This window comes from Corylus avellana, chromosome ca1 (assembly GCF_901000735.1).
Source record: "Corylus avellana chromosome ca1, CavTom2PMs-1.0".
Lineage (NCBI taxonomy): Eukaryota > Viridiplantae > Streptophyta > Magnoliopsida > Fagales > Betulaceae > Corylus > Corylus avellana.
In genome coordinates this window covers 33,746,957-33,772,631 of record NC_081541.1, presented here as the reverse complement: position 1 = coordinate 33,772,631, position 25,675 = coordinate 33,746,957, and the positions used below count along the sequence as shown (strand labels likewise).

At 36.1% G+C, this 25,675-nt stretch overlaps 5 protein-coding genes across 5 annotated transcripts; 4 read left to right on the top strand and 1 right to left on the bottom strand.

The window, feature by feature from the left end:
* LOC132168018 (uncharacterized) lies at window positions 1-582 on the bottom strand (the record flags this gene model as incomplete). Its single annotated transcript, XM_059579085.1, is given in 1 exon segment — window positions 1-582. A coding segment is annotated over 1 exon segment (536 nt), but the record flags the coding sequence as incomplete, so codon positions are not given.
* A 634-nt stretch (window positions 583-1,216) lies between these two features.
* Window positions 1,217-3,453, top strand: LOC132170552 (G-type lectin S-receptor-like serine/threonine-protein kinase At2g19130). Its single transcript, XM_059581573.1, has 3 exons — window positions 1,217-1,349; window positions 2,647-3,212; window positions 3,322-3,453. The coding sequence occupies exons 1-3, from the start codon at window positions 1,217-1,219 to the stop codon at window positions 3,451-3,453; spliced, it is 831 nt and encodes a 276-aa protein (XP_059437556.1).
* A 3,671-nt stretch (window positions 3,454-7,124) lies between these two features.
* Window positions 7,125-9,617, top strand: LOC132170546 (G-type lectin S-receptor-like serine/threonine-protein kinase At2g19130). Its single transcript, XM_059581561.1, has 4 exons — window positions 7,125-7,441; window positions 7,561-9,171; window positions 9,299-9,388; window positions 9,544-9,617. Exons 2-4 carry the CDS (start codon window positions 7,854-7,856, stop codon window positions 9,615-9,617), a joined length of 1,482 nt encoding a protein of 493 aa, XP_059437544.1. The 5' UTR covers window positions 7,125-7,441; window positions 7,561-7,853.
* Window positions 9,520-11,492, top strand: LOC132167707 (G-type lectin S-receptor-like serine/threonine-protein kinase At4g03230). Its single transcript, XM_059578720.1, has 5 exons — window positions 9,520-9,967; window positions 10,069-10,279; window positions 10,393-10,630; window positions 10,730-10,877; window positions 10,986-11,492. The coding sequence occupies exons 1-5, from the start codon at window positions 9,824-9,826 to the stop codon at window positions 11,292-11,294; spliced, it is 1,050 nt and encodes a 349-aa protein (XP_059434703.1). The 5' UTR covers window positions 9,520-9,823; the 3' UTR covers window positions 11,295-11,492.
* Window positions 11,493-23,659: 12,167 nt separating this feature from the next.
* On the top strand, window positions 23,660-25,284 carry LOC132167708 (G-type lectin S-receptor-like serine/threonine-protein kinase B120). Its single transcript, XM_059578721.1, has 5 exons — window positions 23,660-23,866; window positions 23,976-24,186; window positions 24,285-24,522; window positions 24,678-24,825; window positions 24,934-25,284. Exons 1-5 carry the CDS (start codon window positions 23,723-23,725, stop codon window positions 25,240-25,242), a joined length of 1,050 nt encoding a protein of 349 aa, XP_059434704.1. The 5' UTR covers window positions 23,660-23,722; the 3' UTR covers window positions 25,243-25,284.
* Window positions 25,285-25,675: the final 391 nt, after the last annotated feature.

The following is a 25,675-nucleotide window of genomic DNA, read 5'->3' as shown; positions in this document are numbered from 1 at the left end:
CCAGCAAACGCATCTCCTAGCCTCCTACCACGTCCATCCGTCTGATAGGACGCCGGAACACGCCGTTTGAAGTCGGAGGTGTACGGAAACGCTGCTCGCGCCGGTGGTGGGCTTTGACAACCGGAGAAGGCGCCTGAAAGGAGACGAAATCTGAGGGGGACGAAGGCGGTGGAAAAGTTGACGCCAGAGAGGATGACTGTGGTCTGTTGTGGAGAGAGATGGAGAGAGATGTTGGGGACAGCAAGTATTGGATCCTCTAGGGGACAGCAAGTTTCGGCGCCTCTGGATTGGCGATGGTATGTAGCGGATCCGCGGCTGGGTGCGGTAGAGAATGGTGTGGCTGTTGATGATGATGGCCGGCATGTATGTGGACGGAGGAGGCTGGCTTGACCGTGCGGAAGGCGATGACGAAGGCCTGCAGTGGAGAAAGGAGGACGACGGCCGAGGAAGACGGTGGACGCACTGATGATGGCAAACAGTGGCGCCGTGGGAGATCCGTCTAGAATGGACGGCTTGAACTGAACTGAGTGGCCCATGTATGGGCTGAAGAACTGCTCAACGTGACGTGAGTGAGAGCTCTTTTTTTTTTCTTTTTTTTTTTTTGAAAGTTTCTGACCTTGGCAATCAAGCAGAAAAATGAATGATAATTAAATTGAACAATCAAAAAAGAGAAATTATTGGAATCCACGAGAAAGTGGCTCTGATACCATGTTGAAATAATGATGATGTGGGAATAACAGCGGAAGCAAGAGAGGGAACGGACATAAAGAACTTACGGGTGGTTCGGTGTTAGACACCTACGTCCACCACTCGGAATACCCCTAAGGGCTACATTGTGCTCATTAACTTAATTTGTCTACAATACAAAGGTCCCTATTTATAGGGTAATGTCTAAATACAAGTTTGGTAACCAAATCTCATTGATTTGATTACAATCTCAATATATAATTACAATTAACCCATAAATAGAGAATATTTCAATATCAGCATAATTATGGAATATATGGAAAATATAATATATTTTCCATATATTTTAACACTTATGAATATGCTTTCTGTAGCTGTCATTTGTATTCTTTTCTTAAATTCTTGTTTGTTGCTCCTTCCCCTTCTTTCTGTATTGCTTAGAAAAAAAAGGGACCAAGTTTTCTTCTAGCATTTTTCTGTAATTATTAACTGCGTTACAGCAAGTTATACAGAGGTATATATGAGTAGCATGACGAGGAAGCCATGGCTCTTATTTGCTCTGCTTCTAATCATGTCTTATTACAGAGCATGCTTTTCCACAGCTGGTGATACCCTTTCACCAGGTCACTCTCTTTCAGAGAGCGACACCATATTATCTAAAGGTATCAAATTTGAGCTCGGTTTCTTCAAACCAGGGACTTCATAAAAAATCTACCTAGGCTAAGGGCTATGTTCCCCCTATTTGAAATTTTCCCTTAATACATACAGTGACTGAGCCAAAAGAAAAACTTATAAAAAAAAAATTAAAAGAAATAACTGAAACATAATTATCGTCAAAAATAATAAATAATGTAAATAAATAAAATAATAATCATCAACACATTAACTAGAAGTATATCTTCTGTAAAGTTAAAATATGTAAAGAATGTCTATATATATATATTCATCAACACATTAACTTAAAAGAACGTACAATTCAAATATTAAAGTTTAGAAATATAATTTGATTACTTACGATTAAATTGAGAAAATAAATTATTGTGAAAGTTTGAGTGCCTCGATTTCTTTAAAATAAATTGGGTGGGCACCTCTACATGAAAAAGGGAAAAGACCAATCATATTTTTGATTTGAAGTGGATAAGGTTTGTTCGTGAAGGTAACTCATATAGAAGAAAGCCAAATTAAACTTCTGAAGTCACTGTGGTGGGAGGTGAACGTATCATTTACCGAGGTTATGCGATTTTGTAAGTAGAACAATATGTAACATAATTTTTCAATTGTGAATGTCTTTGGTGTTAGCTAACTCCTTGAGTAGTTTTACTTTTTGAAGAGTTCTTCAAAAATGTTTCCACTTTAGCATTAAATTCGTGTGTTCATTTAATTTTTTGCTTATTGTGATTGTGGTGATTTAATCTATGATAATCAGATTAATTGTGAGTATTTGTAACTTAAGGTATAAATTATAATTTCCAATTTACGTCTAGCCTATTATAGGAGTGACTGACCACCCTAAATCAGGTTAAAGGGTGGTTCGACCACCCATTTGACCTTAAGTGCTTCTTTTAGTGTTTTTTTTTTTTTTTTTCAAAGCTCATCATCAATTTTCATTTAGAATTGATGGCGATGTCAATCCATGCACACAAGGGATACTTGCCACTTTTTTAAAAATTAAAAAATTAAAAAATTTTCTATTTTAATTTTCCTCTCTCTCAATATATGAGGCATGATAGTAGGAGGGACATAGTGTCCTTTTCTCAGTTTCGTCATAAGAATAATTGTTAGTTTTTGGGGGGAATATAATTTTAAAGGGTAAAGTTCTTTTAACTCCCTCAAACTACCACTTCAATGACAATCTCCCTATAAACTATCTATTACACAATTTACTCCCCAAACTACCAAAACAATGACAAGGTGCCTCAATGCTAGAAAAATGACAAAATTACCCCTATAATTCTCTAGATCCAGCACCTGGTGTGTTCTCCTTGGGGTTAAACCCAAATGGAAGCAATCAATTTTTCTTTGAGTGGAACAAATCCCAAATTTATTGGAGTTCTGATGTTTGGAATGAAACATCTTTCAGCGTAGTTCATGACAAGAGCTTTATCTTCAACTGCACTTTTATGTCAAGTGAATATGAAAGTGAGAGATATTTTACTTACTCTCTTTATAATCCTTCTAATCTTGCTAAATATCGGGTTGACCAAACGGGACAAATCAAGGCACATGTGTGGCAGTCTGGCGTCTCCATTTGGACTACACTTCGTTCTGGACCGACGAATTATTCTGTAGTGTATGCTTTGTGTGGTGCATTTGGCGTGGTACAATACCTTGACAATTTACTATTATTTGATTTCGATATTGAACTTTATGCGATCAATGATGGAAATAATACTGACAGTAATTTGAAGAAAAGAGAGAAGGATGCTGAGTTATCATTATTCAGTTACGAGAGTGTCTTAGCTGCAACTAATAATTTTTCAGCTGTGAATAAGCTTGGAGAAAGAGGGTTTGGACTTGTTTATAAAGTACATTACATTTTCCTAATGAATGTGCTTTGAACACTATTAAGAAAATTGCCTTAATGCATGGTAAACCTTCATGAAAGTTTAAAGAGCTTATGGTTCTCTTTCATAGGGAAAATTACTTAGAGGGCAGAAAATTGAAGTGAAGATGCTTTCAAAAAGATCTGGACAGGGAATTGAAGAGTTTAGAAATGAGACAATACTAATTGCAAAACTCCAGCATAGAAATCTTGTTAGCTCTTAGATTGTTATATCGAGCAAGATGAAAAGATATTAATATATATATGAGCACATGTCCAATAAAAGTTTGGACTTCTACCTTTTTAGTGAGAGCATGTTTATGCGTGTATATTTTTCTCTCAATACGTTTCTAGGTTCTTAAGCACTAATTTCCTTGATTGTACTCTTTAAATAGATCCAACCAAGAAAAAGATGTTAGGTTGAGAGACACGCATACGCATTATTGAAGGGATCGCTCAAGGGCTTCTTTATCTTCATCAATATTCAAGGTTATGAATCATACATAGAGATTTAAAACCAAGTAACATTCTCCAGGATAGTGAAATGAATCCAAAAATATCATATTTTGGCATGGCTCGAATAGTTGGAGGCGATGAAACACAAGCAAACACAAAACGAATTGTTGGACCTTAGTAAGTATGCAACTTGGTTTAAATATGACATTTGCAATTGCCAATTAAATTCTTTTAGCAAGCTACTAAAAGAGTGATGTACTAAATTTTGGAATCCAGTGGGTACATGTCTCCTGAATATGCTATCAAGGGTCTATACTTAATAAAATCTGATGTGTTTAGCTTTGGAGTATTGCTACTAGAGATTGTGAGTGGCTGGAAGAATACTGACTTCTCTAACAGTGATTCACTCAATTTTCTTAGTTATGTGAGTAGCTTTTTATACCCTTTCAATTTCTTTATGTTTTACCGTAGTCTTACAAATTGAAATGCGTCTTATTTAAGCAAATATTTACTAACAAAAACAGGTTTGGGAGTTGTGGAGGAATGGTCAAAGTTTGGAGTTGACAGATCAAACAACAGGAAATCCTTCCTCTACTTCTATTCTATCAAGATTCATTAACATCGGGCTTCTTTGTGTACAAGAAAGCTCCATTGATCGACCTACCATGGTTGATGTAGTCTCATTTATTAGCAATGAATATGCACCTCTAGCTATACCAAAGCCTCTAGCTTTTAGCATAGACCGAAATACAATAGTTGCCAATGTAGAGAATTGCTCTAGAAACAATATAACCGTTTCAATAATGGAAGCCCGATAGCTTTAAAATTCAAATTTACCCTTAAGTTCAAATTTTAAAATTTCAAATTTACCCTTAATTTTAAATTTTAATATTTCAAATTTAAAACTCTTTATTTACCATGGGTCACCTTGTGACCATTTTGTTTCAATTGTTTTTTTTTTTTTTTTTAAGGAAAATCAAAGGTAATTTTTCTTTTTTGGTGTTTTTGTTAGGGTTTAACAAAAGGAATTGATGGAGGAGGGTAAATTGCATCAAATTGAAAAGTTCGAAAGGTGAAATAGAGAGTTTTTGAAATTTGGGGAGTCTTCTCAAAATGTGCAGTAATTTAGGGATCCTTTATGAAGTTTTCATTTTTTTTTGTTTTTTTATGAGCAAATATACAAGGGAAACTTGGAAAAAGTTACAAATGGGGTCTTGTTCACTGTTAATCCTAATGGAAGAGAGAATTGAAGAAATATTGGGAAGAGAAATGATACGATTCATTTTTTTTTTTTCAATCACCTTTTTATCATTTCCATAGTGAATACACTATTAAATTTGTACGTGGTCCACATGAGTTTACAAATCTAATTGATGAATCTATATTGAGAATGCTTTCAAACACAACGTTAAAAGCGGCTCACTTTGCAAATCACAAAATTGGCCCTACAAGAGACTTTTGCTGCGGATTGCCTGGATTGTGGTTAATGAGTGGTGAAAGGTTAATCTTGCCCTTGCGAAATGATTGTACTCATAGCTATATGAAGGGCAATCTTGACTTCTTAAATTTGCATGTTGGGAGCGCTAAAGCGGTGTACAATGACCAACTCCTATTATAAGGAAAAAAAAAAAAAAAAATCTTAATTTAGAAGTGCTAATTTCCTCTCATTTTTTAGAAAGCTGCGGCCAAAAAGACATCTAATTAAGCTCTAATTTTTTTGCTACCATATTCACCACTCAGCCAATCCAAACGATGTGGGACATTTCTTCGTCGTGTGGTAGGACCCAGCCACTAGTGATCAGGTTTAAAGACTTAACACGATTTTTACTCTAGCAATTAACTCCACCTGCAGGGAATTTTTCAAGTATTAATTTTTGCTTTTTTTTTTTTTTTTCTTCTCTAATTGAAAAGCTTTGAAATTTTTTAAGAATACTAACTTTAAAGCACAACTGACGAAGATGGATGCCCAAGTTTGGAACGCCACAAGCTAAATGGAGGCTTACACCAAACAATGCCGTATGAATTCTAGCTTTGTTGATAGAAACTATATTGGTGCGATGGGGTAACCAAGCTTATTTGGTCGTATACAAAACTCTATTTATAGAAAAAGAGTTTGAATATTATTTCTCTTATATTTTTACATTAACAATAAAATTAATATATACAAACTATATTGTAACTCTTATAAAAAAAGAAGAATAAATTTTGGAGAAGGTGCAAACTTTTCAATTTATCTTTAGATTAATCTTAATTAAAAAAAATTAAAAAAATCAAAATTAATTAAGCATGCCACATTTGCTGAACATGCTGAAAAAATGATGAGAATATGCAAAATAACATTTTTATATGGACAAAAATTTCCTCCAAACCAGTTTGGAGAAAATTTCTTTCAATCTACTTGGCTACTTTAATAGGTACAAGTGTCATCTCTCACATTTTTTTTTTAATATTTTTAAGAGTCATTTATTGTCATTCTACTAACCCAAGAATATAAACATTAATTTTTGAGAAATCTAAAGATGTTGAATGACACATGTCAGTGATGTCACTTATTGAGGTGAAAAAGGATACTTTCTATTACAAATGAAATGGAGAGTATTGTCCCCAAGAGTTAGCTCAATCGGCTGGGACCACACTTAATGAAGTGGAGGTCACTAGTTCGAATCCCCCTCTCCCCTCTTGTGCGGACATGTAAAAAAAAAAAAAAAAAAGAAATGGAGAGTATTCATTTACTTGATTTAGGAGGGTAATATTGTCATTATCTTTTTAAGGGCAAATTTTTTGGACAAGTTTGCCCTCCTAAATGTACTAAATAGATATACAATTTCAAATGAAATGAAGATGATCCGTTTCCGAAGTTTTGGAGGAAATGTCCTCCAAATTGGTTTGGGGGAAATTTCCTCCAAATTTACATCAATCTACATAAACTAGCCTAAGAAAAAAGCTTTCCCAGACAAAGCTGTTCGTGTTTGAATAACTTGTTTCCTTCTTTCTTCGCTACATAACATTTATAGTTTCTGATGAGTTTAACTCTGTATATATAGTTGTTGACTTGGAAATTGGATATGGAAGACTTGTAATGCAGGCTGAGAGTAGAGCAAGTGGGAAGTACATTTATGGTTTATTTTGACGATGAATAAAACCAAAACGAAAAAGATGTCCAACCACCCATGAAATTGCGTCTCTAGATAATTCTGGAGTGAACATTGAATAAATGTGATCAAAGAAGATTAGACCATATTGTGGTGATAATTGTATAACGCGTCTTTCTCATAATAAAACAAATATTTTAAAATATTTGTTTTATTATGAGAAAGACGCATATGTATAACGCATAATTGTATAACGCATATTTGTCCAACCACCCATAATTGTATAACGCATATTTGTTTTGGCATATGGTCCACAATCTTTGGAAATACAACTGAGCTAGCAAGGACTTGACTCCCTTAGCTCCCTAAAGCAACCGGCATTTTACACCTTACCTGAGAAACTTTCTCTCTGCGCCGCTCTCTCCCACTGAAAAAAACCTTCAATTTGGCTGGTGTAAGAAGAGCACGGGCTTCTTCGCTCCTCCTTTTTACTTCTTGATGTTTTTATCTTCTGGGTTTTTTCCTTTTCGTTTGAGACCATATCTATCGCCTTGTGCGATTATTCTCTCTTTTTCCCACCTTCACTGCCGGGGTTTACCAAAGACCGGAATATGAAGGACAAATTCAACGATTGACGGTGGAGGAAATTGTTCAACAAAATAGTGTAAGTATTAATTTCAAAGAGAAAATTAATAAATGTTGTATAATCGATCTTCCTGTCTTATCTGTATGCACGTTCATAACCGTTGGAGAAATTTGTGCTTAGTTTCCACCTCTGTGCAGTCTGTGCTGAAGTAATGTTCAAAATCGGTACATGGAAGTGAACTTCGTCACAAGGAAAGTCCGTTTTCTTGCCTGCGTTCTTTCTTGGGAAGCTTCAAATTCAAGTACAAAGGCAAGCCAATCAGAAAGCTAATCTGGCTGCAAAATGGGCTGCGGCTCACAAATCTTATAGATACACTCCCGGAAGCTCTTCTTTGTATTCCTTTCTTACTTCTTGTTTGTTGCTCCTTTTCCTTCTTCCTCTATTGCATTTTTCTGTAATTAATAACTGCGGTACTGCAAATTAGAGAGGGATGGGTAGCATGATGACTGATCACCAGCCATTGCTCTTATTTGCTCTGCTTTCAATCCTGTCTTATTACAGAGCATGCTTCTCCATAGCTGCTGATACCCTTTCCCCAGGTCACTCTCTCTCTCATTCAAAGAGAGAGACCATAGTATCTAAAGGTGGCACTTTTGAGCTCGGTTTCTTCAAACCAGGCAGTTCATCAAAAATATACCTGGGCCTATGGTATGAAAGGTTTCCTGACGAAATTGTTTGGGTAGCAAATAGAGAAAACCCTCTGTATCGCCCATCTTCCTCAAGACTTTACCTCTCAGAAAATGGCAATCTACTCCTTTTTGAAGGTTCCTCCGAGATCCCAGTTTGGTCAACAAATTTGACATTTCCCAAGTCAAATATAACAGAAGCAGTACTTGGTGATGATGGAAATTTTGTTTTGAGAGGTAGATCGAACACCTCTTCTATATTTTGGGAGAGTTTCGACCATCCAACCGATACATATCTGCCTGGTATGAAGCTTCGGCTCAATAAGGTTACTGGAAAATCACAGCAATTCATTTCATGGAAAAATTCACAAGATCCAGCACCTGGTCTCTTCTTGGCGGGGTCAAACCTAAATGGAAGCCCTCAGCTTTTCTTAGAGTGGAACAGATCCCAAATTTATTGGAGAAAGGAAGTTTCAAATATTATTAAGGAAAGAACCAGTATCTTCAATTGGAGCATTGAGTCAACTACAAATGAAAGTGAGAGATATGTTACATACTCTCTTTATAATCCGTCTAACCCTGCAAACTATCGGATTGACCAAACAGGACGGATCAACACACGTGTGTGGGACACTGGCCCTTTATGGCGTACATTTTCGAATACACCAGGGAATCTATCTGATGTCTACGCTATCTGTGGTGCATTTGGCGTGGTACAATACCCTGACAATTCCTCATACCCTTGTGGGTGTCTAAAAGGTTTCAAACCATTTTCGATGGAAGACACCGGACTAAATGATTGGTCAGGCGGCTGTGTGAGGAAATCTCCTTTGCAATGTGAGAATAATATGTATGCTAATGGCAAAAAAGATTGGTTCATGAAAATATCAAACATGCGATTGCCTGTTTATTCGAAAGCATATTTGGCCGTGAATGCTAGCAGATGCGAATTGGCTTGTATGGAAAATTGTTCTTGCGCAGCTTATGCTTATAATAGGAGTGGGTGTATGATATGGGAAGGAGCTCTTTTGAACTTACTGCAACTTCCATATGGTGGCGAGAGTGGACAAGATATCTATCTCAAACTTGCTGCTGATGAGTATCAAGATCCAAGTACCAAAGGTATGATGAGTGAAATGAGAAGTATGGTTGAGCTAATACTTAATTATATATGTTATCTTTCGTTCTGAACTAATACTTAATTCTCCATTATGGTTGAGTTAATAGTGATTCTTTACATTATAATCAGGCAAAAAATGGAAAGTATGGGTAGCTGTGCTGCTCCCTACAACAGGGCTTATCGTATGCCTCTCAATTTACTTTTCATGCAAACACAAAGGTAAGTGCATGTAAATGTTCTAACCGTACATAGAAATCACTTTAAAAAAAAATTACAAGGAAGTCTACCTTAATCAGATTAAGATAAGAAAATTGTCCCAAGTCCCTGTTCTTAGGAAAGTCCTTGTTCTAATTAGTGCCATTAGTTGGTGATAGATCCCCACAAGCTTCACCATGTCTTCCGGAAGGAGCTTTGCAGTTATTTGGTCATTTCACTCAAATGGGAATGAATTACAAATTGGTACTTACTTGCGGAAATGAATAAATAAACTTACTTACCTTTAGATACTGGCATTGCTCATTAATTGATTTTCTCTTACCAAACACTACATTTCCATGTATAGTGACCAATTCTTATCAAACAGGACAGAGCCCTTCAAGTAATGATCTACTATTATTTGATTTTGATACTGAACTCCATGCAATCAATGATGGAATGAACACCGAAAATCATACGAAGAAACGAGAGAAGAAGGATGCTGAGTTACCACTATTTAGTTATAAGAGTGTATTAGCTGCAACAAATAATTTCTCAGCTATGAATAAACTTGGAGAAGGAGGTTTTGGACCTGTCTACAAGGTACGTTACATTTTCCCGATGAATGTGCTTTGAACAATATTAATAAAACCTACATTAATGGTAAACCTTCAGTTTAAAGAGTTTATGGTTCTCCTTCTTAGGGAAAATTACTTAGAGGACAAGAAATTGCAGTGAAGATGCTTTCAAAAAGATCTGGACAGGGAATTGAGGAGTTCAGAAATGAGACAATACTAATTGCAAAACTCCAGCATAAAAATCTTGTCAGACTCTTGGGTTGTTGTATCGAGCGAGATGAAAAGATATTAATATATGAGTACATGCCCAATAAAAGTTTGGACTACTACCTTTTTAGTGAGTGAACGTTTATGTATAGATATTTTTTTGTGTGTGTGTGTGTGTGTATTTTTTCTCATGTGTTTCTAGGTTCTTAAGCACTAATTTCCTTGGTTGTACTATTTAAATAGATCCAACCAAGAAAGAAATGTTAGGTTGGGAGGCACGCATACGCATTATTGAAGGGATCGCTCAAGGGCTTCTTTATCTTCATCAATATTCAAGGTTACGAATCATACATAGAGATCTAAAACCAAGTAACATTCTCTTGGATGGTGAAATGAATCCAAAAATATCAGATTTTGGCTTGGCTCGAATAGTTGGAGGCAATGAAACACAGGCAAACACAAACCGAGTTGTTGGAACTTAGTAAGTATGCAACTTGTTTTACATTTGATATTTTCAATTCCGAGCGAAATTCATTGAGCAAGCTATTGATAGGTTCATTTATTAAATTTTGGAATGTAGTGGCTATATGTCTCCCGAATATGCAATGGATGGTTTGTACTCAATAAAGTCTGATGTGTTTAGCTTTGGAGTATTGGTGTTAGAGATTGTGAGCGGCAGGAAGAACACTAGCTTCTATAACAACGAGTCACTCAATCTTCTTAGATATGTATGCATCCTCTATACTCTCCCAAATTCCGCATGTTTTACAATAATCTTTTCAATTAAAATGCTATTAATTTTTACTTAAATTTTTTCTTATTTGAAATGAAACTAGGCTTGGGAGTTGTGGAGAGATGATCGAAGTTTGGACTTGATGGAACCAACAATAGGATATGCTTCTTTCACTTCTATTCTGTTGAGGTTCATTAACATTGGCCTTCTTTGTGTCCAAGAAAGCCCAACTGATCGACCTACCATGTCTGATGTAATCTTAATGATTAGCAATGAACATGCACCTCTACCTACACCTAAGCGACCAGCGATTTTCACAGGAAGAAATATAATGGACACAAATTCAATAGTTGACAGTGCAGGAAATTGCTCCAAAAATAGTGTAACTATTTCAGCAATGGAAGCCCGATGATTGATTCCTATGTGAAAGAAATGAAATGTTGGAGAAGCAATCTTTTCATCCTAATTTGTATGCATGTTGATATGCTACATAATTGTCACTAAATGTTGTCTTAGTTCACTCATTTTAGTTTTGTTGCCAATGATACTATAGATAAAAATGTTTTGTGTTTTTTTGTTTTTTTGAAGGGCTATAGATATAAATGTTGCCAACAACTCTAGGTGTCTTAAAAAGATTATCGGTTATTGATTTCCTTCCCCTCCCTCAGCAGTTACCTAAAAGGGTTGAAATCTGCAATCTTGGCTTATTTCTTTTCATGTTTATTCATGTAAGAGACAAAATGTTAACAACTAATTCAAGCATACATCTACTTAATATTTTGAACCCAAATTATGACTAATTCAACTACACATAAAAACTATACTTGTGAACATAAGATTTTGAACCCCCATTTTGCCCTAAGCCACTCCTTTGGTAAATTCCATTGTCCAAAATATCTACTGATGAGGTGAGGGATTTTCCTACCCATCTTCTCCATTGACCCAGCTGCATTAGGAAGACTTGACAACTTGACTCTTCAAAACCTCTCAACATTAAATTTTTTTTGATGATGAATAAAACAAAAAGGAAAAAGATCTCCAATCACCCATGAAATTGCCTCTCTAGCTAATTCTCGAGTGAACATTGAATCAAGGTGATAGACGAAGATTAGACCATATTGTGGTGATAATTGTATAACGCGTCTTTCTCATAATAAAACAAATATTTTGGCATATGGTCCACAATCTTTGGAAATATAAAGATAATAAGAAAAATATATATAAAGATAATTCCGTAATCAGGCAAAATAGAAAAGAAGAAAAATATAAAGATAATGACTCACGAGTTTGGCAACGGTTTTTAGAATAACTCTTTTTTTTAAAAAAAATAAAAAATAAAAATAAAAAGTAAAAACTAAATAAAAGCATTAACAAATAAATTAAAATATAAAACATTTAAAAATAATTTTATTTTATATCATATCACAACTATACAAAAAAGAAAAAAAAAAAAAAAAAAACTTCTTTAAAACATTTTGGGAATGTACCCATACCGCCCTTAAACTACCATCTCTAATCCCCCATTCCTCCTCTCCCTTGCCTTTCTTGCCTCTTTTGAGGCTCCAACTGCCTCTTTGGAGGCCCTATCCATTGACTTTAGTGATTTATCATTTTTCAACAGTTCCGTCATCTCCTCCTCCACGGTAGATCATCTAGTCATTGCCTCTTTCAACCTTTCCTAGCCTCAGATCTGCCCCCTTCTTGAAATCTTTGGATTTGGTTTTTCCAAAATCAAATCTGTCCATTTTGGGAAGCCATAACCTTACAAAGTTACACACACCACTCCACCATGCACCTAAGCCTCTCCACTACTAGCTATTGCCAACCCCGTCGCCATCCGGCCACCACACGTCGGAGCGTGCTCCACACGCGTTGATGTGTGTGCAGCGTTATGCTATGTGTGACTCCTGATTTCCTTTGCTTTGCCACCTCCCACCACTGTTATACCACTGTTATGCCACTGTTACACCAAACAATGCCGTATGAATTCTAGCTTTGTTGATAGAAACTATATTGGTGCGATGGGGTAACCAAGCTTATTTGATCGTATACAAAATTCTATTTATAGAAAAAGAATTTGAATATTATATGTCTCTTATATTTTTACATTAACAATAAAATTAATATATACAAACTATATTGTAACTCTTATAAAAAAAGAAGAATAAATTTTGGAGAAGGTGCAAACTTTTCAATTTATCTTTAGATTAATCTTAATTAAAAAAAATTAAAAAAATAAAAATTAATTAAGCATGCCACATTTGCTGAACATGCTGAAAAAATGATGAGAATTTGCAAAATAACATTTTTATATGGACAGAAATTTTCTCCAAACTGGTTTGGAGAAAATTTTTGTCAATCTACTTGGCTACTTTAATAGGTACAAGTGTCATCTCTCACATTTTTTTTAATATTTTTGAGAGCCATTTATTGTCATTCTACTAACCCAAGAATCTAAACATTAATTTTTGATAAATCTAAAGATGTTGAATGACACAAGTCAGTGATGTCACTTATTGAGGTGGAAAATGATCCTTTCTATTTCAAATAAAATAGATACTATTCATTTATTTGATTTAGGAGGGCAAGATTGTCATTTTCTTTTTAAGGGCAAATTTTTTGGACTAGTTTGCGCTCCTGAATGTACTAAATGGATACACAATTTCAAATGAAATTGAGATGATCTGTTTCCGAGGTTTTGGAGGAAATTTCCTCCAAATTTACTTCAATCTACATCAACTAGTCTAAGAAAAAGGCTTTCTTAAACAAATCTGTGTTTGAATAACTTGTTTCCTTCTTTCTTCACTACTTAACATTTATAGTTTCTGATGAGTTTAACTCAGGTATATATAGTAGTTGACTTGGAAATTGGATATGGAAGACTTGTACGTGGCTTAGATTAAAGCAAGTGGGGAGTACATTTATGGTTTATTTTGACGATGAATAAAACCAAAACGAAAAAGATGTCCAACCACCCATGAAATTGCGTCTCTAGCTAATTCTGGAGTGAACATTGAATAAAGGTGATCAAAGAAGATTAGACCATATTGTGGTGATAATTGTATAACGCGTCTTTCTCATAATAAAACAAATATTTTGGCATATGGTCCACAATCTTTGGAAATACAACTGAGCTAGCAAGGACTTGACTCCCTTAGCTCCCTAAAGCAACCAGCGTTTTACACCTTACCTGAGAAACTTTCTCTCTGCGCCGCTCTCTCCCACTGAAAAAAACCTTAAATTTGGCTGGTGTAAGAGGAGCACGGGCTTCTTCGCTCCTCCTTTTTACTTCTTAATGTTTTTATCTTCTGGATTTTTTCCTTCTCGTTTGAGACCATATCTATCGCCTCGTGCGATTAATCTCTCTTTTTCCCACCTTCACTGCCGGGGTTTACCAAAGACCGATATATGAAGGACACAAATTCAACAATTGACGGTGGAGGAAATTGTTCAACAAAATAGTGTAAGTATTAATTTCAAAGAGAAAATTAATAAATGTTGTATAATCGATCTTTCTGTCTTATCTGTATGCACGTTCATAGCCGTTGGAGAAATTTATGCTTAGTTTCCACCACTGTGCAGTCTGTGCTGAAGTGATGTTCAAAATCGGTACATGGAAGTGAACTTAATTTGTCACAAGGAAAGTGAGCACTCCCTGGAAAAGTCCAAAAGTCCAAAGGCAAGCCAATCAGAAAGCTAATCTCGCTGCAAAATGGGCTCTGGCTCACAAATCTTATAGATACTCTCCCTGGAGCTCTTCTTTGTATTCTTTCCTTTCTTCTACTTTTTTTCTCCTTTTCCTTCTTCCTGTATTGCATTTTTCTGTAATTACTAACTGCGGTACTGCAAGTTAGAGAGGGATGGGTAGCATGACGACTAATCACCAGCCATGGCTCTTATTTGCTCTGCTTCTAATCATGTCTTATTACAGAGCATGCTTCTCCGTAGTTGGTGATACCCTTTCACCAGGTCACTCTCTTTCACTCAGTGAGACCATAGTTGTTGAAATATGTTGAATGTATGATCTTGTTTGTAGGAATCTCCCGTTAGGGTGGATATCCAATGGAGGACGAAAGCAACGTGATAATGAGAGAATGAAAAATTGACGTACGTTCATCTCATTATCAAACTCTGTTTATAGAGTTTGAATATGACTCTTCATCAAGAGTCACAACTTGTCACTCTATCATAACCTCCATGGAAGGTTGTGATTGACTATGGGAATGACCACACTAGTTATGGTGTGATCACCCTTTAAACCATCATCTCCCACTTGATCACACTTTAACATTATGCAATCTAGTTGAACATTATCACCTTGGTACCAAATGTAATTTTTATCCATGTCAACTCTCATCTGTTTAATTTACAGATCGGCATTAGATTATGACATTTTACAATGTGTATACAATTTTGTCATCTTATCTAATCGCACCTTTTTCCATATATTTTTCACACTGCTAATATATTAAAGTGACTTCATTTCGTTTTTAACTAAACGAATGACATCAATTCTCTGTGGTAAGGAACACCGGTTCACACCTATTCCACAATTGACGATTTCAGCCATACACAAAACTATGTGCTGACCTGCACTGATATTTTTAATCAAGTGTTTCCTTGATACCTTTATCAGTGTCTTTTACACTATAAGATCATATATATATTACCAACTTGTAACATAATGTCTCTCGGTGAACCTTACATTTATGAAAGTTGTAATATTATTTCTTAAGTGTTTTCTGTCTATTACCTGACCAATTATCCCCCTTTTAGAAATAGATTTGCACAAAATCGTTCATTCAGGCGTCCCTGAATCCTTCCGCTTGTGCTTAAACATATATGTAGCTACCACCTAGGTGTTTCTTAATCCCATTGTAGCTACATGCTCTTTGAATTTTTCCAAAGACAATCCTTTGGTCATAGGATCGGCTACCATCTCTGTTGAGGGTATATATTCAATTTTAATTTCCCCTCTTTCCACTATATCTTGAATATAGTGATAATTTACATCAATATGTTTGCCTTTGGAGCTTTGTGCTCCACTTTTTATTAAAGAGATAGCAGACTTGTTATCACAAAACATATTGACTGGCTTACTGTTTAAACCTAAATTTAAACTTTCTACAAAGCGTCTAATCCACACTGCATTACTTATTGCTGTGCTGCATGATATATATTCAGCTTCCATAGTGGATTTTGCAACACAATTTTGTTTCTTGCTTAACCAAGAAATAGCTGTTCCACCAAACAAGAACACATATCCACTTGTTGATTTTCTATCATCAGCGTCCCCAGCAAAATCTGCATCTGTGAATCCTTTAATTTCTAGATCACTTATACCAAAACATAAGCCCATGTTTTTAGTGCCTTGTAAATATCTAAATATACGTTTTACTGCTTGCCAATGTGTCTTCCCTGGATTAGATTGATATCTGCTTACTAATCCCACCGCATAACAAATATCAGGTCTTGTAGTTGTCATTGCATACATGAGACTGCCCACAGCTTGGGCATAGGGGATAGATTCCATTTCTTGAACCTCTGTCTCATTTTGAGGACACATTGATTTATTCAAGTATTGACCTCTTGAAATAGGTGTTTTTAGAGGTTTACATTCATTCATATTAAACCTCTTAAGTATCTTTTCCAGATATTTTTCTTGATCCAAATATAATAATTTTAAATTTCTATTTCTAGAAATTTTTATTCCTAAGACATAGGTAGCAGTACCCATATCTTTCATTTCAAATTTGGATGACAAAAAGGATTTTGTATTATTTATCATATCTGGACAGTTACCTGTTAGCAGTATATCGTCTACATATAATGATAATATAGTTAATTTATTATTTTCATTACATATGTAAACACAGTGATCTAGTGGACTTACCTCGAAACCAATTTCTAGTATTGCTTGATGGAACTTCAAATACCATTGCCTCGAAGATTGTTTAAGTCCATACAATGACCTTTTTAATTTGTAGACTTTTTCTTCATGTCCTGTGGCCTGAAATCCTTCAGGTTGTTGCATGTAAATTTCTTCTTTTAATTCTCCATTGAGAAAGGCTGTCTTAACATCTAACTGATGTAATTCCAAATCCATTAATGCTACAATGGACATGATAATCCTCACTGAAGCGAATTTTGCCACAGGTGAGTATGTATCAACAAAGTCTACACCGGGTTGCTAAGTAAACCCTTTAGCCACCAATCTAGCTTTGTACTTTTCAAGACTTCCATCAGCTTTGAATTTTTTTCTTAGAACCCACTTGCATCCAATTGCTTTTCTTTGGCTTGGCAATTCCGTGAGTTCCCACACATCATTTTTCTGAATTGATTCAAGCTCTTCTTCCATAGCTTTAATCCATTTTTCAGCATCATGACTACTTACAGCTTCTTTAAAATTTGCTGGATCTTCTTGCAAATTTATATCATCTATACTTAGCACATAATGATCCTTGAGTGTGGTTGATGGCCGTCTTTGTCTTTTACTCCCACTGTTTTGATTATCTATATCCAATTTAGGTGGATCTTTGGATTTTCTCTTGCTCCCACTATTCTGAATGTCTGTGTTATGTTCTTTTTCTTTCAAAGTAACTTGTGGTGTTTGACATTCAGAATCTTCTTCTTGTAGAAGTCTTATTTCATCCATGGGAGTAATTTGATTGGTGTTTTCTAGAAATGCAGCATCCCTGCTTTCTATTAATCCCTTATCTGGATGGTAAAATCTATATCCACTACCGTTTTCTATATATCCTATAAATCTGCATTCCCATGTTTTACTTTCTAACTTATCCCTTAAGGGTTTTGGAATAAGTACATGTGCCTTACATCCCCACACTTTGAGGTTGTAAAAATCTGGTTTTATGCCTGTCCAATATTCATAAGGGGTAAGAGGTTTTGATTTGGTTTTTATTCTATTAAGAATATATGCTGCAGTGGATAAAGCCTCACCCCAAAAATGAGTGGATAACTCAGCATATGCCATCATGGATCTTGTCATATCCATTAAAGTTCTATTCCTTCTTTCTGCAATCCCATTTTGTTGAGGCTTATAAGGCATTGTATATAAATGTCTTATTCCACTTTCTCTGCAGAAGGAATCCATGGCTTCATATTCACCTCCCCTATCATTATTCAAGTTTTTAATGGACCTTCCCAATTGCTTTTCTACCTCTAATTTATATTCTTTAAATTTTTCAATTGCATCAGATTTATGTTTGATAAGGTAGATATGTCCATATCTTGAATAATCATCTGTAAAGGTAATAAAGTATTTCATTCCTCTATGTGTTTTAGTTCTTAAAGGACCACATATGTCAGAATGAATTACTTCTAATAATTCTGATGATTTCCAGTGTTTTGAAAAAGATTTACTAATCATTTTTCCCTTAATACATGATTCACATATATTAAAATCTTTAGAATTAATTCTAGGTAGTAATCCACTCTTACTCATTCTTTTCATTTTATTTTTGTTGATGTGGCTTAATCTTAAATGCCATAAGAAAGAACTATCTTCAGACACATATGAATACTGTGAAATAGGATCTTTATTATCGACTTTGAGTAAATACATATTGTCTATCTTTACTCCCTTAACAGATATTTTTCCCTTACAAATATAGACCTTACCAGATTTAAACTTAATGCCATATCCTTTGCTATCTAATACGGGAACAAATATTAGATTTCTCCGGATATTTGGCACATATAGAACATTGTGTAAAACAACAGAAGACCCTTTAACATAAATCTTACATTTTCCTTCGCCTAGCACATCACTGTAAGTATTGTTGCCCATGTACACTCTGTGTTCTCCGACCTTTTTCTCTTTGAAATCTAGGAAGAATTCTCGGTCTCTTGTAATATGTCTAGTTGCTGCCGAGTCTATCCACCAAGAATTTGAAGTCGGTTCTGTCATCATCACTTCAGTAATGGTCATAGCTATTTCTTTCTGTTTCTTGTCACCGTTGTTCTTTGGACAATTTGCCTTGAAATGCCCCATTTTTCCACATTTGTAACATGCTCCTTTGATTTTATTTTTACCTTTCGGCTTACCTTTCCATTTCTTTTTGAACTTTCTTGGCTTGCCTTTGTATGCTGGAGCACGTGAAGTTTGAGTATTGATTTGAGCCATCATGAGGTTGCTGGATTGTCCTTCTCTCCTTCTTCTTTTCATCCTTTCTTCTTCTAATACAAGCAAAACTGGTAAGGAAATTATAGATATTTCTTTTCCACTATGGGTTAGTGATGTTATCACATGTTCCCAAGATAGAGGAAGACCATTAAGTATTGTGGTTACTTGCATTTTGTCGGATATTGGATGACCGACAGATGCAAGTTCCTTTGCAATGAGTTCCATTTGGTTTACAAAGTCACCCACATAGTCATCCTCACTCATACGTGCACTATTATATTTATCTAATAATAGTTGTATGTGAGTATCAGACCTAGGGCCATACTTTTCCTCTAATGCTTCCATATTTCCTTAGCAGTCTCGTATCCTTCAAAGAGTGGGATGATATTATCTTTCATGCTATGAAGGAGAGTGGCCTTTGCCATTAGGTCATCTTCCATCAATTTTTCCTTTTTCTTGACAGCATCATCATCTTTCTCATCTTCGACTTCAGGTCTTTTTGATGTGAGAGTGTGTAAAGTTCTCTCATGCGTCAGTACATAAGAGATATGTCGTTTCCACATTCTAAAATTGATTCCATTAAGGCTTTCGACCTTTGAGGAATCTATACCGCTTTTAATAGCCATTTTATAATGTGGATACGATAAACTTAATATAAATACTAATATTTGTTTACTATAACTGTAATGTATCAGATATTACATACATACACACCAACAGAAAAAATTAAAAATGTACTTCTAAGTTATTACAAACCGATAAACAAATAAAAATAGATAAGTTTATTTATTTATTTATTTTTTTTTTTAGATCAGTCGTCTCTAGGATAGGTCAGCCTTGCCTGATAATCATTCATGCAAGCCCTGTAATACGGACGGTTTGGAACTACCGGTATGAACTGGTCACCTCTTGGTGGAAGTGTGTATCGATTATTGCCCATTGGCCACAAATCCCTTGGACTTTGCTCAACTGTCCTTATGATCCTCAAAGGACGTGGACCCCTCAAGCGTCTATCACTTGAAATCTCGGATTGAGCCAAATCTGGTACTGTGAACTCCACTTCCTTATGCTCTGTAGGTGACAGGCAACACGGACGAAAAAACCTCCGATTAGATTGCCTCTGACCTTGATGAGAAGACTCACCCCTTTCCCAATTATATTTTTGGGAATTATAATTTGAAAACCATGTAATACTCTTGCCCCTTAAATTAGCTTTCCAATGCCTTTGAAATGAGTTAAATCGGAGCTATAATGAGTGAGAACGGGTCAAGAAACTACCTGGAGGTCGAAAATGGTGGAATTTTCGGTATTGTTGAGCAGAACCGGGTCGGATCCAACCGGAATTGGGCGGGCTGGGTCTTCGGGCGTGCCACGCGCTGCACAGGTCTGGCGCGTGGCGGGTTGAACTGCGGGCGCGTGGCGGGTTGAAAACGCGGGATGGATCGGCGCTTCGGGTCGGGTCGGACCTCTGGGTCAAATTGGGGCTCCTGGTAGCAATGCGGGTCTCGGGTCGGTTCTGACCCGGTTGTACTGGGCTGAAAACGGGCTTGACCCGATTGGTCTTGGGCCCTTTTTGCTTGGGCTTGGGCTCTCAGTACGGATTTTCGGGCCGTATGCTTCCACTTGGGCCCGGTTCGGGTCACTTCTTGGATCAGGTTTTGAAAATCCGAAAGAGTGTTTTTTTTGGATTTATCCAAAACGACGTCGTGTCGTTTTTTACTCGCCTGCTCGAGAGTTCGAATATTGGCGTCGTTTTGATATGAAACGACGTCGTCCCGAATGGGACTGTAGACGTTTTCTGCTGAGAACGAAACGGCGTCGTTCCTTTGAAGGGGAACGACGTCGTTTGGAGATGATGGGGCGCGCCCCTCTGGAGACGCCGAAACGGCGTCGTTCCGGGGGGCTGTAATGCGCGCCCCTGGGTCAGACGCCTGAACGGCGTCGTTCCAATTAAATGGAATGGCGTCGTTTGGGATACCTGACGCAGGGGGTTCTTTGCCCCTTTCACTGTTGATCAAAACGGTGTAGTTTTGATCAACAGTGGTTTTATCTCCAGAAAAACTCCCAAAACAGCGATTTTTTTCAGAAAAAATTACAGAATTATTTTCTAAAAAATCAGAATTTTTAATTTCATCAACCCTAGAATTATTTTCTTCCCAAGAATTATTTTCTTCCCAAAAATTATTTTCTTTCCAAGAAGAACCAGAAACCGCACCTTTGGTTGGGGATGATTCACCAACGACGTCAAAACCGGGAGGAGGAGAATTTTGGCTTTGAAGATCCACCGAAGGAGATGCATCAAATGGAGTTGCAAAGAATTCCTTCCAGTATTTTTGTTCCAATAAATAGCATTTCTTCAAAGTTTCAAAATCTCCCGTAAATTTTGATCCACCAACAGTAACTTTGAGTAGTTCTTCATGTGGGTTCGAAATGATCAAATGTAAATTGTAAAACGCCACAGAAGATGCCAATCCTAGACTTTGTCTGTTGATGGTTTGCAGAATTTCCCTCATGTACTCTCTATTTTCTTCATCAGAATCTTGTTTTTCTTCTTTGTCTTCCATAACCTTAATGCTCTGCTACCACTGTTGAAATATGTTGAACGTATGATCTTGTTTGTAGGAATCTCCCGTTAGGGTGGATATCCAATGGAGGACAAAAGCAACGTGATAATGAGAGAATGAAAAATTGACGTACGTTCATCTCATTATCAAACTCTATTTATAGAGTTTGAATATGACTCTTCATCAAGAGTCACAACTTGTCACTCTATCATAACCTCCATGGAAGGTTGTGATTGGCTATGGGAATGACCACACTAGTTATGGTGTGATCACTCTTTAAACCATCAATAGTATCTAAACGTGGCACTTTTGAGCTCGCTTTCTTCCAAAAAGGCACTTCATCAAAAATCTACCTGGGCATATGGTATGGAAGGTTTCATGAGGAAATTGTTTGGGTAGCAAATAGAGAAAACCCTCTGTCTCACCCATCTTCCTCAAGACTTTACCTCTCAGAAAATGGCAATCTACTCCTTTTTGAAGGTTCCTCCGAGATCCCAGTTTGGTCAACAAATTTGACATTTCCCAAGTCAAATATAACAGCAGCAGTACTTGGTGATGATGGAAATTTTGTTTTGAGAGGTAGATCGAACACCTCTTCTATATTTTGGGAGAGTTTCGACCATCCAACCAATACATTGCTGCCAGGTATGAAGGTTTGGGTCAATAAGGTTACTGGAAAATCACAGCAGCTCATTTCATGGAAAAATTCACAAGATCCAGCACCTGGTCTCTTCTCGGTGGGGTTAAACCTAAATGGAAGCCTTCAGTTTTTCTTTGAGTGGAACAGATCCCAAATTTATTGGAGTTCGGAAGTTTTTAATGGTATTAAGGATGGGAACAGTATCTTCAAGTTGAGTTTTGTGTCAACTACAAATGGAAGTGAGAGATATTATACCTACTCTCTTTATAATCCGTCTAACCCTGCTAATTATCGGATTGACCAAACAGGACAGTTCAAGTCACGTGTGTGGCATTATGACCCTCCCATTTGGAGTACATATTGGTCTGCACCGAGGAATCTATCCGATGTCTACGCTTTGTGTGGTGCATTTGGCGTGGTACAAGACCACCCTGACAATTCCTCATACGCTTGTGGGTGTCTAAAAGGTTTCAAACCATTTTCGATGGAAGACACCAGACTAAATGATTGGTCAGGCGGCTGTGTGAGGAAATCTCCTTTGCAATGTGAGAATAATACGCATGCTAATGGCAAAAAAGATTGGTTCATGAAAATACAAAACATGCGATTGCCTGTTTATTCGAAAGCATATTTGGCCATGAAAGCTAGCAGATGTGAATTGGCTTGCATGGAAAATTGTTCTTGTGCAGCTTATGCTTATAATAGGAGTGGGTGTATGATATGGGAAGGAGCTCTTTTGAACTTACTGCAACTTCCATATGGTGGTGAGATTGGACAAGATATCTATCTCAAACTTGCTGCTGATGAGTATCAAGATCCAAGTACCAAAGGTATGATGAGTGAAATGAGAAGTATGGTTGAGCTAATACTTAATTATATATGTTATCTTTCGTTCTGAACTAAAACTTAATTCTCTATTATGGTTGAGTTAATAGTGATTCTTTACATTATAATCAGGCAAAAAATGGAAAGTATGGGTAGCTGTGCTGCTCCCTACAACAGGGCTTATCGTATGCCTCTCAATTTGCTTTCCATGCAAAGGAAGGATCAAACACAAAGGTAAGTGCATGTAAATGTTCTAACCGTACATAGAAATCACTTTAAAAAAAATTACAAGGAAGTCTACCTTAATCAGATTAAGATAAGAAAATTGTCACAAGTCCTTGTTCTTAGGAAAGTCCTTGTTCTAATTACTGCCATTAGTTGGTGATGGATCCCCACAAGCTTCACCATGTCTTCCGGAAGGAGCTTTGCAGTTATTTGGTCATTTCACTAAAATGGGAATGAATTACAAATTGGTACTTACTTGCAGAAATGACTAAATAAACTTACTTACCTTTAGATACTGGCATTGCTCATTAATTGATTTTCTCTTACCAAACACTACATTTCCATGCATAGTGACCAATTCTTATCAAACAGGACAGAGCCCTTCAAGTAATAATCATCTATTATTTTATTTTGATACTGAACTCCATGCAATCAATGATGGAATGAACACCAAAAATAATACGAAGAAACGAGAGAAGAAGGATGCCGAGTTACCACTATTCAGTTATAAGAGTGTATTAGCTGCAACAAATAATTTCTCAGCTATGAATAAACTTGGAGAAGGAGGTTTTGGACCTGTCTACAAGGTACGTTACATTTTCCTCTTCCTGATGAATGTGCTTTCAACACTATTAAAACCAACATTAATGGTAAACCTTCATGAAAGTTTAAAGAGCTTTTGGTTCTTCTTCATAGGCAAAATTACTTAGAGGGCAAGAAATTGCAGTGAAGATGCTTTCAAAAAGATCTGGACAGGGTATTGAGGAGTTCAGAAATGAGACAATACTAATTGCAAAACTCCAGCATAGAAATCTTGTCAGACTGTTAGGTTGTTGTATTGAGCAAGATGAAAAGATATTAATATATGAGTACATGCCCAATAAAAGTTTGGACTTCTGTCTTTTTGGTAAGTGCACGTTTATGTATATATATGTGTATATATATTTTTCTCATATGTTTCTAGGTTCTTAAGCACTAATTTCCTTGGTTGTACTATTCAAATAGATCCAACCAAGAAAAAGATGCTAGGCTGGGAGACACGCATACGCATTATTGAAGGGATTGCTCAAGGGCTTCTTTATCTCCATCAATATTCAAGGTTACGAATCATACATAGAGATTTAAAACCTAGTAACATTCTCTTGGATAGTGAAATGAATCCAAAAATATCAGATTTTGGCATGGCTCGAATAGTTGGAGGCAATGAAACACGGGCAAACACAAACCGAATTGTTGGAACTTAGTAAGTATGCAACTTGTTTTACATTAATTGAGCAAGCTAAATTTCTCTTGTTTTACATTTACTTAGTAAGTAACATTCTCTTGGTACTTTGAATTCCTAGTTAAATTTTTTGAGCAAGCTACTAATCGGGTCGTTTTCTAAATTTTGGAATGTAGTGGCTATATGTCTCCTGAATATGCTATGGATGGTTTGTACTCAATAAAGTCTGATGTGTTTAGCTTTGGAGTATTGGTGTTAGAGATTATGAGCGGCAGGAAGAACACTAGCTTCTATAACAACGAGTCACTCAATCTTCTTAGATATGTATGTAGCTTTTATACTCTTCAAAATTCCTCATGTTTTACAATAATCTTTAAAATTAAAATGCTATTAGTTTTTAATTAAATTTAGTCTTATTTGAAATGAAACTAGGCTTGGGAGTTGTGGAGAGATGATCGAAGTTTGAACCTAATGGAGCCAACAAGAAGATATCCTTCTTCTACTTCTATTATGTTGAGATTTATTAACATTGGCCTTCTCTGTGTCCAAGAAAGCTTGACTGATCGACCTACCATGTCTGATGTAATCTCAATGATTAGCAATGAGCATGCACCTCTATCTACACCTAAGCAACCAGCATTTTCCACAGGCCGAAATATGATGGACACAAATTTAACAATTGACAGTGCAAAAAATTGCTCAAAAAATAGTGTAACTATTTCAGCAATGGAAGTCCGATGATTGATTCCTATCTGAAAGAAAAGAAATGTTGGAGAAGCAATCTTTTCAGCCTAATTTGTATGCATGTTGATATGCTACATAATTTTCACTAAATGTTGCATGTCTTAGTTCACTCATTTTGGTTTCGTTGCCAATGATACTATAGATGTAAATTTTTTTTTTTTTTTTTTTTTTTTTTTTTTTTTTTTTTTTTTAAGGTCTATAGAATAAATGTTGCCAGCAACTTCAGGTGTCTTTAAGAGATTATCGATTATTGATTTCCTTCCCCTCCCTCAGTGGCTACCTCAAAGGGTTGAAATCTGAAATCTTGACTTATTTCTTTTCATGTTTATTCATGTAAGAGACAGAATGTTAACAACTAATTCAAGCACACATCTACTTAATGTTTAAGACCCAAATTATGACTAATTTGACTACACATGCATAAAAACTA